We start from the raw sequence: 15,657 nt of genomic DNA, 5'->3' as shown, positions 1-15,657 counted from the left end.
AATAAATTTTAAAAAGAACAAGGAATTAGGTATTTTATTTAATTTTAGTGTTACATAGAATAGATTTTAAGGATTCGACTAAACTTTTTTTAACATAGAGCGATCTTCAACGATCAATTCTTTTGTTGTATTTAATGTTAAACGAATCAAAGTTAGGAACACGATGAAGACTAATCTTTTGCTACAACACAAAACACCATCCAAGGTTTAGTTCTCTTTAAAGTTTACTTGTGGTTGGATTGATGAGATTTCGAGTGCGATTCCAAAGTTCATAGCAATTTTTAGTAGAATACAAAGTCTTGTTTATGGTCAAAATTTATCTTATGAATTGTCTATTCAACAACTCATCAATTTGCAACGGTGAAAACCTATAGTCATGTATGGACAATTTAACAATAGTTAGGGATATGAAAGACAAGAAAAATGCTAATTTTTATTATTTTTGGAATTAATCCAGATTATATTGACATTAATACAACTAAATTTAGGTTATTTATATAAAAAATCTCTTAGTCAATGTTAGTTTGGCAAAAAATTCAAAACAATGGCTTTCTCTATTTAATGTGTTAGGAAGGGGCAGTTTGTGGTTGATTTAGCCCTATTTCTAAATATGAATTTCATACCATTGCTATTTGTCTGTTTAAATTCATAACTATGTTCATCTAATCAAATCAACCAAACTAATAACTTTGATTAATCAATTTATGAATGTTATTGGTTGAGGTTGTTGGTTAACGAGCACAAGCGAGACTCAAACCAATCGAATGTAGAAGTAATATTGGACATTAAATAAAAATATTTTTCTCATGCATAGTTGTTAATACACTTTAGAAAGACCGTTGCGAGCGATGTTATTAAAAGATGTGATTAAATTTTCTCTGTTTTTTTTTCTTTCATTCATTATCGTTGAAATTGGTCAACGTAACAAACGTCACCATGAATAATACATGTTTGGGTGAGATTTTAAAATATTGAAAAATCACTTTTATCATGTTCAAAATCGTGAAATGTTTTGTTTTACACTCTCAAACATGAATTTTATAACGTTAATTTTAAAGAATTGAAAACATGTTTTAGAATAATTTTAAAAATAACAAAAATGAGTTTCACCTTTCAAAATCATTTGTCACCTAAACATGTTATTAATTATCGAAAATGAATGATTAACATAGATTTGAATTCAATATATACTATATATATTGTATTGTTTGAATTACTTCTTATTCGACAACATGGTTAAATACTTTATTTTGTAATATTAATAGTTTATGAAATTTCAATTAATAATGTAAATCATAGTATTAATTAATGTTTATGTAGTATTTCATACGTGTGGACTTAACTAAAAAGAGCAATTGGAGAAAAAATTATCAAAAGCCAATTAATTTAAATGATATTTAAAGAACAATAAATGATCCTAATTATATTGAAAAAAATTATTGTATATTTCTTCTGGCCATTTAGAAAGCTACAAAAAATTGTATAGCAACAAAAAAAAAAAAGTTTTAAGCTTTCAACCTTATTATATTAATTAATAAATAAGATTTCCTTTCACTCAAATTTATTTAATTTATTTATGGGTTAAAATATAATTTTGATCTTTTCTGACTCATACTATTTTAATTTATGCCTATTTCAAATTTCATTGTCTGGTTGGTTTGTTTTAACAATTTAATTACATTATTTTATAATTTAAATAGGTAAGCATAAAAGTTGTATCTATTTCCATCTTTTTATTGAACCTATTGACATATTATTCTCAAGGGTTTTTATATTTTCATAATCGACATCATTGTATGTTTTTTCAGAAGAATAAAGGATGAGGAGATTCAAATCACAGACATTTTCATCGCTAAAACAATCATATGTTAATTATATTATGACATTTTAATATTATATACACATTTAAAATTATATTCATGTAAATTTGTATTCCTCCTACATGATTTTTTGAATCTTCTATGATATGTCTACTAAATTTATATATATCTCAAGTGTGTACTACATATTTATCAAATAGAAAGATTTGTTTAAGTTCCTTTTTGGTATACTTTTTAATATTAATTATCAACCCTTTGGTTATAATTATATAAATGAATGAAGGACTCGCTTATTATCTAGGGTGATTATTGGTCAGTCAGAGTTGACTTTTTGACAAAATCGTCACCGAACCGACTATAGTTGGATTAGTAAATGTTTAAACCAACCTCAACATCAATGATAAGGATAGGTCAGTCGGTCGGTTTTTGTCGGGTCAATTCAATTTAAAACTTAAAAAAAATTTTTTGAAAATTTTCGACTTGAAACTTTTCGAAATTGACCCCTCTCGTTTTGTGACCGATTGACTTATGTTTGGTCGGTCGGCTTGGTTTTTCAGTCTATCATACTCACCCCTATTATCAACCCACAATCATAATCAATGCAAAACAATTTACACAAGTAGGACCCACCATAATACCTTTGAAGTTGTTTATCCAATTTTGTAAATGTAAAGGACAGACGATAATCACGTTTTTTCTTATCACCCTCATTGCTACAATCTAATTACCTCCCCACCATGTAGTAACTCGATTATTATTAATGAATCACGTGGGATCCATTGATTTTTTGTAGGTACTTTGCACTTCCCTTGGTCTTATACACATTGGTTTACTTTACTATCTAGCATTATTCACACATTCACTATACTTTGTTGATCCTTTTTCATTCGCTTTATCTCATTTTATTTATTTCTAATCCATTTGTTAAACTCCTCCTCGTTCTATTTCTACCCAATACCATCAACAACCCATGAAAAATTTGTAAAGTCTAAGTTTTTATTCTCGATTTTAAATTATAGTCAGATTCGTGATTTCATAAACCAATTTCTTCCTTACCCTTCATCTCGCTTTGATCACGATTGATTTCACTCTTGCTCTAGCATGTGTTTGATCTCCCTCTTGCTCAAAATGAATATGAGAAACCAATATCAAGCATTGAGGAAAGTGGTAGTTGACAACCAACTCATAATAAGTAGCTCTTTCTTATGCACACACCAAGCTTTTATCACATACAATATTCTGATTTTATCTGTATTGAAGCTAATTTGAACCAATAACTCATAAATTTAGAAAGAAATAAAAGTGAACATTCGAAAACAAAAGAATAAACAAAATATAAATTTATATACGTGCTTATTACTTTATTAAAAGAAATGAAATTGAAAAAAAAAAGGAGTCCACAAATGTGCACTTGTTGATTCATACAAGAAAATGAAAGTGTAATTACTGACTTGAGGGAAGATCAGGAGTAAATTTTTGGATAATTATAATAGGCAGCAGTTTTATTTTAATAATTATTAAGTATGTAGCAATATTTTTAAAAAATTGTAAATATAGCAAAGTCTATCGGTATCGGTAACAGACTTCTATCATCATCGATAGACTCTTATGGTTTATCAGACCAATATTTACTACATGGTCTGTTATCATTGATAGATTTTAACAGATTTTACTATATTTATAAATTTTTAAAATATTATTATATACTTTATTATTTTGAATATAATGGCTATATTCCAACCATCCCTGACTTTTTGGAGTGAACGCATACCATAACACCAAGGCCCAACTAGGAAGGCAAAAAGCCCACTTGGCCACCCTCCAAAGTTGAGAGGGTTGAGGGATAGGTGGCCCAAACACATTCCTTATGCATATCTTTGTTTCTAAAACTTGGTTGTTTTTTTAATTTCTTTCAATCCAATCCGAAAAGAAAATCGAAAACCTTAAACCTTAGGTTAATTTGTAAATGAATAGAAGATAAAGTTGTTGAAGCGAGCTCTCCTTCGAAACTCTAACTTATCACCACCACTAATTCTACTTTGTTCTTCAACTCAAATCTTCAAACCCATGTGGGTATGCACCACTTTAATGCAATTCCCTCATCCCAAACTTTTCCACACCATTTGCCTACCTCACATGACAGAAATAAACACAAGTTTACAACAACTTGTATGTAACCAACACTAATAACAGTAACTTACAAATATACATAAAACATATCCTCTCAATTAGAGATTTGATTACATAATGTTGTAATAATAATAATAATAATAATAATAAGTTACATTTTATTTTTCGTTTTTCCTCCTCCGCACGTAAAACTCACCCGCCTTTTCTTTCTTCCCTTTTAATTTCTCTAAAACCCTATTTCAAGGTCACCCACCCCCTCCCTCCCATTACGATCCACTGCACCGCCGCTCGCCGGACGCCGCTCCAAACCGGCACTATCTCAGCCCCCGCCACCGCACGCTGCACTTTCAGCTCTCGCCTCTCCTAGCAACCAGAGTTGCTTATCTCTGTTGTTGGTTTAGCCCCTAATCCGTGCCATTGGTGAGCTCGCACCGCCCTTCTCGTACATCGCCATTCGTTTTAATATACCTGACGTTTTGATTATCTTTTTGTTGTTTCGTTTACTTGTATTGATTTCTTATCAGAAGCTCATTTAGAGTATACTTTGTTCATTTCTTCATCAACCAATGATGGTGAGCACTTTGTAACTAAAGTTGTATACGTCACTGGTTAGGATAGAGATTGAATACAAGTTGAAAAGGAGAAAACAGATTGTTCTTATCCGAATCGATAAATAGATTGAAAAAGAAATGGTACGAAGCAACAAAGGGAAAATTCTGTAGTTTGCTCAGCTATAAAAAAATTGTTGGAATTTGGAAGCTGTATTGGAAGGATTGAAACTATTGGTTTAGTTTTAAAAAACAGAAAATACAATGTACAAATAAAATAGAATACTTATGTCGAGTTTGCTTGCTTGCATATGGATGAAACCTTCGATGCATATCACAAATGCTTCCAAATTCTTTGTTCGTAGACTATTTTGAAATCCTTCCAATTTCAGGGTTCTAAAGGTAGAATTTGACCACGAAATCCAAAATATTCCTTTTATTATTAATTCACTATATTCAACTTTCTGTCGGTTACTCACAATAGCATTATAGTATAAAGGTTTGAAGTAGCTTTGCCTCACCTATAACTACATTTAAATCGAATATTTGTGGTTTCATGGAGATATTTTTATTTTTTTATCTCAGGTATTGTAGTAATACCTTTACTTTCCTTTAACATTACAACATTCCTCAAAACTTGAATCATGTGTTAAATTCTTACTTCTTTCAGGAAAATATGGATCCATGCTGTCTTTTATATACATATGGTACCAATTAGATTGTGTTAATTATTGTTTATAAGAAAAAATTTGTGTGCAGAGTTGCAGTGGGTAAATCTTAATGGCTGGTAGAAAATTGGTTCGGGATATATTACTCTCAAGACAGACTATTTTTTATCAGTTTACTTCCCATGGGGTATTTGTTCTTCCTATGCTTTATCCTTATCCCATCTTTCTCCGCTGTAGTCTTCATAGGATAGATTTCTTTGGTGTAAACTTATTCATCTAGTTTGTTTGATTTATGGTTGCATTTTGGTGTGGTAGAGCTCCTGCACGAGATCACAATTTCTATTACCAAGTGGTTATTCCATCAATCGTAAATTCAGTGTATTCAACGAGTTCTCAAAGAAAGTGAAAGGAGAAGCTGACAAGTATCTTCCCTTTCCTTTAGAATTATAATATATTCTTGCATGTATATTTGTTTTAACTTTTCTGCAAGTGTTTATATAGTCAACAAAGCAAGTGCAAATGCATGTGAACTGTTTTCCATTTTGATGTAATTTATTAAAGCTGGATAAATTTGACCGATGTTCAACCTTGAAGAGACGAATCTATTGATTTTTCACATGTCTCAGTATGAAGTGCAGGTTAGTTTAGGCTGTGTCAAGGATTCTACTTGACCTTGAAGCTAAAACCAAGCAGCTTAGGTCAACGAGAGCGACTAAACTAGCCACTTGGTTGAGTAGACATAAATATCTACCAATATAGTATTTCCCCTTGCAATGGTTGATTAGTTCTTTTTAGAAGAAACTCTAATTTTCATTGATTTTTTTTAATAGGAAACAAGAAATATATTGATACTGATAAAAAGAGATACAAAAAGTGAGGAGAGATCTCCCCACTACAACAAGGGGTTGCAAAGAAGGGTCTAATTGGCATGAGTTTGAACCTAGAATATAGTTAAGACTTTGGAATGAATACACCAAGAAGCATACAACCTAACTTGATTCTCAAGAATAACCGAGCCTGATTCTTGATCTATAAAAGTTATGCAATAAGATACAAGCAAGAAACTTCATAATTTGGATAATCTATCAAAAAAATTTCCTTTTCGTTTAAAACCCTTTGAATTTTCTTGAACCAAGTAGTCAAAAAACTGCTCAAACTGGATGCATTCATAAAACTTTTTTTCCCAGGAAATAAATTGTTTGTGTCCAACAAATGTGTTAGTGTACTAAAGAGTATCCAATATGTGTCCAAAAAGTGTCAGTATCCAAATGCCCAACACATTTTGGAGATGGACACACTAGCTAAAGTAAAGTGTCCTGGTTTCGTAGGAGAAGTTTGTTTTGCGTTTTTGAATCATTTTGGCAGAATGGGCAGCTGTAAGAGGATAGGGATATGTGTGGCAGTAGACCCAAAAGTTTATCCGACCTTGTTATTGGCTCTGTGACTAGTTCCCACATGAAAAATGAGACCTTTTGGCGTGTCAGATACTTTCATATTGATCCATCTATGGGGCACTAATGATATCCTAGCTTACAACCAATGTCATTTATAAGGGATTTTGTTGTGGAGGATCCTCTGCACTCCAACTTTCATAGCCGAAGGACTCTTGTGCGAGTCAAATGTATGGCAGATAATAGGTTTTGGAGACCAGTGCATTTCTCAATTATAGCCTTATTCAGTTCTCTCCTTGGTTTAAGGTTCCAATTTCAAAATTTGGCAAAGCATGATTCCTGATAACAAGACATTTTTCTGCATTGATAGGGAGTTTAAGAGAGGAAGTACTCAAATCCGAGGGAATATCCTACAGCCAACTATAATGCCAAAAGGGGGTGTTTGGCTGTTTTCCCTATTGCCAAGTTTGTTGATAAACTCTGTATTGGGTAAGACTTTGATGTTTCAAAATAATATTCCCAGGCATTTTGCAGAGGCTTGAGATTCTGCTTAGGGGCCAAGGTTTTTTTTAGTCCAACAGTTGCAAGGGTGGGTGTTGAATCATCAACCTTGAGATGCTAGTTGGCCTTATCCGCTGAACTATTTCTGGATTGAAGTTTATGGGCCAAGAGCTAAAAAATTATTTGCCATATTTCATATCAATAATCTGCCTGTGAAGGACTTTTTCTTCCTTTTGATACTTCCAAATCCATTTAGCTACAAATTATCTGTTTTTGTCTCTCATACGTGACTAGACAAGACTCCTGTGGAAAAAACATTAGGCAATGGATAACTGAAGAAATAGAGATAAAGGGCCAAAAGAAAAAAAAAAAAGGTCAAGCGCTGGTATTATATTCAATTGAAGAAAGATCTTCGGTCATATAGTAAAAAGTTTGAATTTGTTCTTTTTAGTATGTCTTTCCTAATAATGGCTGACGGTTATATATTAGGACGTATGACTTCTCGGCTTCCACTTGCTTCTTGTGTTGACTGTTTTACTGTTTCTTCATGGTTTGTGTCCATGGTATTTATTTCCGTAATGAGTGTTTCATATCCTGGGAAACATTGCAGAAACACAGAATTTCAACAATCTGTCAAAGAGTTGAAGGAGAAGGCAGAAGAACTTAAAGGTGTGAAGGAAGACTTAAAAGTTAGGTAATCTTTTGAGAACTTTTTTCTTTGTCTTGCATAGTTTTAGTGGTATTTGTTAACAGGCTGAGACATACCCTTGTATGTCAAGGCTGGGTGGCCACTTCAATGGATGGCCTGAGACGGTGAAATGGCGAATGCAGAACAAAGCAGACAACTGAGCAGCTTTACAAGCAGGTGGATGGCGTTTGGTCTGAGGCTGAAGCTACAGCTAGAAAGGTGATTCTTCCTTTATTTACATGCTACCTGTATTTAATTGCTGTTTGTATGTGATGGTGAATAAATATTTAAGTAGTTTCAAGTTTGTACATCATGCTTCAGTTAATACATTTTCCAAATCGTACTAATTTTAAAGTTTTATTTTTTCATGGAACAGAACCTATACAACATATTGATTTTAATTTTTGCAGGTTTCCGCAGATGTCAAAGAGAAACTATCTGCTGCCACGGAGGAGGTTAGTGTTTTATGTGATACGTCAGTCAAACACATATATAACCATACCCTTGGTATTAATATTTCAACAATATTTGACCCAGGTAAAAGAAGCTTTTGGATTCAGTCCAAAAAATTCTTCTGGATCTACTTGTTCCTCAACTGATCATGGTGCTGATACAAAAAAACATGGAAGCGAGGCCAGTTTTGAGAATGCTAAAGACCAACATCCTGGTTCTAGTGGATCCTCTGAAACATTTTTTGGAAAATTTAAGTCCAGCATTCCTTCACCTGGTATATCCTCTGCATTTGAACGGTTGAAAAGCACAAAGTTAATTGACTTAGCAAAGAGAGGATATGAAGTTGTAAAGGATGAGTTAAGTGGAAAACCACATAAGAAAAAGCATTTAGAATATGAGCCTTCAGCCTCACCAAAAGTTGAAAGAAGTACAAGAACCGATGTTGTTGTTTTGCCATCAAAGCAGTCTCGATGGAGTAAGAAGTGGGAAGCATTCAGGGAGAAGGTAAATTTTCTAAGTTGCTAATGCCTTACAGAGTATCATTAGAAAATCATTTGAAGTATTATTTTCTTTTTAACCTAATGAGCCTTTTCCATTTTCTTTCTTCCTTTAGATACAAGACCATCCCGTATACAAGCGTGTTACAGGCTATAGTGAACCTGTTATTACAAAAAGTCAGGAGGTATATGTGTATCCAATTTTTGTGCTATATTACAATTTCTTCAATAAAATCTTGTGTCTGCTGCTAAGTTTCGTTTAACGTCCTTACTGCTGGGGATGGGGTTGTATATTTTTTATTTTAAGAAACAATCAACAATTTCTTGAAATTACATAAGGAGTAGAGAGAGAGCTCCAAGCCAAAGTAGTTATAGAAAACATCTCCAATTTACAGCAAGTTAAAGCAACACAAAAAAGAAAAACAGAAGTTCACAAAAACTGGGTATCCTGCTTCCTTCTTATTGAAAGTCCTGCTGTTTCTTTCAAGTCGAACTGTCCACAAAATGTTCAAATGAGGTTCTTCAATAGGAGCTCTTTCTTGCTCTTGAAGGGTGGCCCAATGGAAGGTGATTAAGAAGAGAATGTGGTTGAACTACCGACCAGATGAAAGGATTCTGAAGAGCAATCAAGATACTTTTGGCAAGAGGGCAGTGTATGATGATGTGGGACTGTCTCACCTATTTTTGCAAAGGGTGCACCAGTTTGGAATGAGGGGGCCATGTAGGGGAGACACCTTTTGGAGCCTATTGTGAGATTGAGTTAGCTCCTAAATGAAGAATTTTACCTTCTTTCTGTATTTATCATGCTAAGCCACATTAGCACAGATATGAGGGTTGCTCACAGCCAATGGATCAAGGCTAAGCTGCGGGAATAGGGATTTGGTAGAAAAAAAGATCTCCATTGGTCTCTTGAGGTCACCCTTGGATTATTCGTTGGAATCTATGTGGGTGCTCATCAACGAATGCTTAAATCAGCCCAGTCCATACTGATACGTCACCTTTCAAAGGTCTAAAGAAATCGAAGTTTTAGAGAGCTGATTCTTTCTCTTTTTTTTTTTTTATATCCGTGAATGTCTAGGCCAACTTACTTGCACCTCGGCTAATCTATCGGGTAATCTGTTTTACTCTACAACATTTGGGTGTCAAGAAAACTCGTGGGAAATTAATTCATAGGTGGGTGGCCACCATGGATTGATCCCATGACCTTTTAGTTAGTTATTGTGATTATTTCTCTTTTTTTTACCACCAGGCCAACTCATACTAACAATTTTTTATTGAGCCCGTTTTTTTGGTAGAGACCAAGAACACCTTGGAAAAGCATAGGGCTAAAGGTTGTCTGGTCAACTATCATGCCAAAACATTGGTTGAAGCACTTTTACCTACTGCCAATTTTTCCAAGCTCCTTAAGAAGTGCAAAGAGCGAAACTTCTTGGGAGGTTTTTAAGAGGACTTAGTGTGCCAAATTTAGCATTGATAGTCAACCACCATAAAGCCTCTCTCTTTCTGACAAGACCATAACCACTTGGATAATAGATCTGGGGTTGTCTTTTATACTATGGAGGCTCAAGTCACCCTTATCAATTGGAAGGAGAAGAGAACCTTATCCCATTTGTCAAGATGCTCGTTGGTATCCTGACTCTCGACACAACTACTCTAAAGGAAATTTGTTTTCCCTCTGTGGATGGTGAGATTTCCGAAGAACAATTAATGTTTCTTTTGGGCCCACCAGGGAAGAGTTAGCAGCACTCTAGGTAGGCTTTGATGAAAGATGTCTTATTTGATTGGATCGTTTTGTTGCATTTTTTATGGCTTACAGCATGGAGACTATACAGATGATCGGGGAATTTCTTTTCCATCTGCCTGTTTAGGAGAAGGGCAAGTTTTCGAGCAGGGTTTGTACTGTGTTGTGGGGTGAGAAATAATAGGACGTTTAGATGGATAGAAATGGAACTCTGGCAATGTTTGGTGTTATGCTTCTTCGCTAGGCCTTGCCAATGAAGGGTTTTTGTTATTGTTCTGATCGGAGTCCCTCTCTTTATGTGGGTTTTCTCTTTTGTGGGCTTTTTTTATTTTATGGATGCTCTTGTATTTTATTTTTTTTCTCAATGAAAGTTCAGGAAAAAAAACAAGGGTTGAGGTTTGGGTTAGGGTTTAGGATCAGTATGGCGATATAACAACATGGATGGAATGGATAATTACATAATATATTTTTACAAGAGCATTTCTAAAAGTTCAGGGTTAGTAATAGGATTCAGGCTGAACAAGAAATAACATAATAATTGAAAAACGTAAGGCCTGAGCTTTGGATCAAGGTTAGAGCTAGGACCATGTTAACAATATGGAATGCACAATAATAACCTAGGGTTGAGGTCAAGTCGGGTTTGATTTTGTCTTGTTTTCTAAGTATCCTTGAGTGTCTCTCATGGAACATCCTGCCAAGGTTTCGGGATAATTTTTAAAATTGAGGTTGGGGATTGGGACATTGAATACATAATAATTTACAAACGTCAACTTTGGACTTCAGTTGCTTAAGGTTAAGCAGGAGCTGGGGTAACTGGATATAGGGGAAAAATCAATTTGGGAGATGGACAAGTTTGAGGAAATTCTGACAGTAGTCAATGGTTGGTTGGTTCCAAGGCTGAAAACTTAACTTTTAGCTAATTTTTAATGGTTATTATAGTATGTAAACGAATTTTCTTATATTGGAATTGGCAGATAGCTGAGGACATGCGTGAAAGGTGGGAGACAAGTGATAATGTTATCATTCAAAAAATTCAGGAGTAAGTATTTATGTGAAAGGCCATATTATTTGTCCATTGGACCTTACTTATTATTGAATTACTTGGTTGGAAATGATAAACCACACATTATTGTCTGCTTGAGTTGTGATCTTGATTAGGCTATTTGGTATTTTGCCTACAAACTGTACAGTTAATTATCTGTTAGCTTTTGTCTTCCTGTCATGGCTTTATGTTTCTGTAGCTAATTGTAGCCAAAAGTTTTATTTATTGATCTTATTTTTCACAGCATAAATGAAAATGTGTTTCAAGAATCTGATGCTGCCACATCATTCAAGGAAATTCGTCGTAGAGATCCGTAAGTTTTTTACTTTGGAGCTGTGATACTAACCTGTTTGAATAAAGGAATCTGACTTGGTCTTTTCCTCTTTAACTTTATGGATTAGGTCTTTCTCTTTACCAGATTTCGTAGCTGAAGTTCAAGAAGTAATCAAACCGGTGTTAACTTCTTATATAAAGGTTAGTGCTAACTGCAAGCTTATTTCTAAGATGAAAGATGCTTTTATCCCCTCCCCAGAGAATATCATTACTGTTAATGTTGCATTTCTTCTAACTAATTCTTGCATAGCATCTGGTTTGATAATTAAATTAAAGTTTCTGACATGGAGGTTTTCAAGTTGTAATACATATTTATGTTTCAGGGAGATTCCGAAACTTTGAAGAAACACTGCAGTGCTGAGGTAATTGAACGTTGTAAAGCAGAGCATCGGGCTTACCAGAGCCAAGGTATCTTCTTCGATAACAAGGTAAGAATAGTCCTAATACTATTGTTATTGAAGTTTATTCTTCCTTTTGTTTGGGGCTTGGTGGTTGTGGACCTATATTGATTTGTACTTCTGTTAATTAATTATAGTCCTCTCTTGTTTGAGTAATTATCGTCTACCATTTTCTCAGCACAGGCTTTCCCGTGGAAATTCAGTTTGTAGTGCTGCATCTCCACGATGATTTTCGTGATTTTAGTTTTAGATACATAAAAGAGCTTTTGCATCACAACATGAATGACTATTTCTTAATATGAACCTACAATACCCCAAATGAATGCTGGATTAAATTGGAAACAGGACAGATAGAGAGTGAGATGGAGAGTTTTTGTGTGCGCTTTAGAGCCATCTTAGTTTCTTCCCCTTATTTTTTTGATAAGAAATAATTTCATTGATGTATGAAATTTACAAAAGGTTTGGCAGAACACCCACACCAATAGAGTTTACAAGAGATTTCTCCAATCGGTCAGAAGAGATGTGAGAATAGAGATCGGAAGAGCAAACATTAAAAATTGCACTAAGTCATAGCAGGATAGATTATATTTAAAAAAGAAAAAAAGAAAACCTTCCTTACGGCCTGCCTTCTCACTAAGGAGGCGATTGTTCCTGTTCCTTCCATGTGAATCTGTAAAAATTTCCGAATAAGATGCATCCACATAATTCTTTTTCCGTCAGTGAAGTGTGCCAGTCAGGGTGCATAAACGGAGGTTCATAGTCTTTGGTAAGGTGGCAGATCAACCAAAGGAGAGAGAGATTTGCTTCCTAAATTTTTCAGCAAAATGGCAACTGATGAACTGGCTGGGTGTTTCATCGGCAGCTTTACATATTGCGCAACAATGAGAGAATAAAGTCATATATGGGTACTCTGTCACATGTGTTAATAATTGCATTGTGGCCTAGAAGCACTCTAGGTAAAATTATCATCATGTTGAGAGACCAAACAAAATGTTGAATTGAATCGTACCAGGGGTTATTACTCATTTTTGTACTTGCTGTTTTATTTTCCAATTATTTCTTTAATTAAATAAAAGAGAGAATACTGAATAATAGTAAGTATTATCTTATCCCATTAGGAAGGAAATCATCTCATAGTTATCTATGACCGTTTCAGTTTCTAGCATGACCACCCATAAGAGTATTTCTTTTGTAGAAGGTAGAAAACACTCATAGATAGTGCATTTTGGTCTAGCTGCTTGACCAAGAAGCACTTAAACAATAGTACGAGAGTAAAAGAAAACATCAGAGTATTTTATTATTAATCATTTTTTATATTAAAGTGTTCATAATTGCAGTTCTTGTGCTACAAGCACCCGTAAACACACCCCTTATGCTTTGGTTATTATTTGAGGTCTGTACACGTCTTGATAGGTGGATGGTATTGTAATCAATGTAAGGCTTTCTTCTATGACTTAAAAGTAATTATTTCTGTTCTGTTGAACAGATTCTGCACATTTCAGAGGTTGAGGTGCGGGAGACCAAGATGATGGGAAGCACTCCCATCATCATTGTAGCTGTAGGCTCTGACAGTCTCTGTTCTATAGTTCTGGATTTTGTTTTGTAGGATGAGATGATGCTAACGCCTTCTTTTTATTGAATTTCGACAGTTCCAAACACAGCAGGTCTACTGCGTACGTGATGCAAATGGATCAATTAGAGAAGGTGGTAAGGTGGGTTATGTTTCCTCCTGTTTTCAACTCTGCTTACACTAATTCACCTTATGTAATTAGAGTTGAATAGAAGACAATCAGAATGAAAATCATCCTGAAGAAATATGGAACTTCTGATCTCCAAAAACCTTTTGGATAAAAGAACAAAGTGCAAGAGGATCAATTTGATGTTATTGATAGCTTGAAATCATCGTCAAAATAAATTTATCAGTGCGGGATCTATAAGGAAAATTGGAGAGAAAAAAAGAATAGTAGAATCCAAGCGGGGAAGAAAACCATATTTTCTTACATTCTGGGTAGATTGCTCTCAAATTTAAGGCCAGATACGGTTCAATTTTTGCAGACCTTCTAGATTACATAAGAGATGATCCCGGATTAGGGTTCTAGCCAAGGGTTTCATTTAAATCTGTCCTAAACTACGCTATAGTCATTTAACTATGCATGACATTTGAACCCATCAACAAGTTCTAAGAGTGAGACGTGAGACTTTCCAATTTCTTTTTGTCCAAGGTTTCAGTGATTCCTGGAGGGAGGAAATTTTTATTTACTGTGGGTGAAGGCCAAGGGTAATCATAAAAGTTTTACCGGTTATTTGAGGTGCTTGAGTTATATTTTGTGGGTTATAATAGATTGTGATGTAAGACCATTTAATCTAATCACAAATGAGGAGAGAAGACGACTACTAAATTACATCTGAGTATTTTCAAATAGTTTGAGTTCCTTATGAAAGCCCAAGCCACCCAAGACAAGTTGGAGATTCAAACACCACCCCATTTGTGATCGATGGATGCTTCCATTGACTTAGGTTTTTCATATTTTTTGTATTAAATTCTTTGTGTATTGTTATTGGCAGGACACTATCCACACTGTATATTATGCATGGGCAATGCAAATGTTGGATCCTGAAGAAGTTGGAGAGGGAGCTTTACATGCTATTTGGAGGGTTAGGGAAATGCAGCAATTTGGTGTTCAAGCGCTCATCTAAGTTGCCTGCCTGCCTCCCTCTTTTGTTTCCTTCTCAAAACTCCCAACTTCATCCATCCATCCATCATTATTTCTTCTCTAATATTTCCTCTGGTTTTTGTTAGCTTCCAGAGTACTAGTTTTCCCTTTCTTTCTTTTTATCATTTTTGATTCATAAAATTGGGGAATTAGTCAAATTTTCTATAGGAATTGAAGCAAATCATTCCCAATTCTATAACAAATTTTCATTTCCTAAATGGCCTTTGGGACTTGTGAACCATCTCATTATCTTTACTACCGCTTTCATCAATTTCACCAATGGTTCCTTTTTTCTAGAGTAAATTACTGGAGACGTGGAGGTGAAAATTTCAAAACTCAGTATGTTACGTTTTGGGATTTGAAGATTTTGATAATTGGAAGTCTTATTCTAAACCTTCAATTTTCAAGTTTAATTTAGTCAGTTTGTGATTGTGATTTGCATCGTAAAAGTTGAATTTCTTAGAACTAGGAAACTAATTTAGGGGTCACTAAATACTTTCTTGGTCCTAAGAAATTCATCTTCGAAAAATTCTGCGTTGTTTGATCATAACAGTTTCTGAAAAGTAAAATTTTTATGGTCTGTCAAAAAGAAATTCCTATGATTGCGAGGAATGGTAGAGTTTAATTAATTCATATAAATGTGGAGGAAATGATCTAAAAGGAATTAAATCATGTGGATGGGAGAATGGGGATATGGATGCGAGAAGGTTCAATTCATCAAAACCTCATAAAT

The 15,657-nt window shown here is 34.3% G+C and overlaps 1 protein-coding gene across 4 annotated transcripts; it reads left to right on the top strand.

The window, feature by feature from the left end:
- The first annotated feature begins 4,018 nt into the window (after window positions 1-4,018).
- LOC103504598 (mitochondrial import inner membrane translocase subunit TIM44-2-like) lies at window positions 4,019-15,142 on the top strand. Of its 4 annotated transcripts, XM_008468967.3 has the most exons (16): window positions 4,019-4,370; window positions 4,475-4,522; window positions 5,258-5,353; window positions 5,482-5,588; window positions 7,669-7,752; window positions 7,890-7,965; window positions 8,157-8,201; window positions 8,284-8,703; window positions 8,813-8,881; window positions 11,412-11,476; window positions 11,724-11,792; window positions 11,881-11,953; window positions 12,136-12,240; window positions 13,697-13,768; window positions 13,860-13,922; window positions 14,776-15,142. In XM_008468967.3, the coding sequence occupies exons 3-16, from the start codon at window positions 5,279-5,281 to the stop codon at window positions 14,905-14,907; spliced, it is 1,455 nt and encodes a 484-aa protein (XP_008467189.1). In that variant the 5' UTR covers window positions 4,019-4,370; window positions 4,475-4,522; window positions 5,258-5,278; the 3' UTR covers window positions 14,908-15,142. The 4 variants fall into 4 exon arrangements, with proteins under 4 accessions (XP_008467189.1, XP_008467188.1, XP_008467190.1 ...); XM_008468966.3 differs by lacking the exon at window positions 4,475-4,522; XM_051089728.1 differs by lacking the exons at window positions 4,019-4,370; window positions 4,475-4,522 and adding an exon at window positions 4,878-4,900.
- The last annotated feature ends 515 nt before the right edge of the window (window positions 15,143-15,657 follow it).

The sequence above is a fragment of the Cucumis melo genome, chromosome 9 (assembly GCF_025177605.1).
Source record: "Cucumis melo cultivar AY chromosome 9, USDA_Cmelo_AY_1.0, whole genome shotgun sequence".
In the NCBI taxonomy this organism is placed as follows: domain Eukaryota; kingdom Viridiplantae; phylum Streptophyta; class Magnoliopsida; order Cucurbitales; family Cucurbitaceae; genus Cucumis; species Cucumis melo.
This window is presented reverse-complemented; position numbering and strand designations above follow the sequence as displayed.

What these genes read in the sequence shown, in the direction of transcription:
- LOC103504598 (XM_008468966.3), top strand. Translation starts at nt 5,279, where the DNA reads ATGGCTGGTAGAAAATTGGTTCGGGATATATTACTCTCAAGACAGACT. An exon ending in GTGAAAGGAGAAGCTGACAA is followed by an intron (nt 5,589 to 7,668) that starts GTATCTTCCCTT and finishes GAAACATTGCAG; the next exon opens with AAACACAGAATTTCAACAAT. An exon ending in TTATTACAAAAAGTCAGGAG is followed by an intron (nt 8,882 to 11,411) that starts GTATATGTGTAT and finishes TGGAATTGGCAG; the next exon opens with ATAGCTGAGGACATGCGTGA.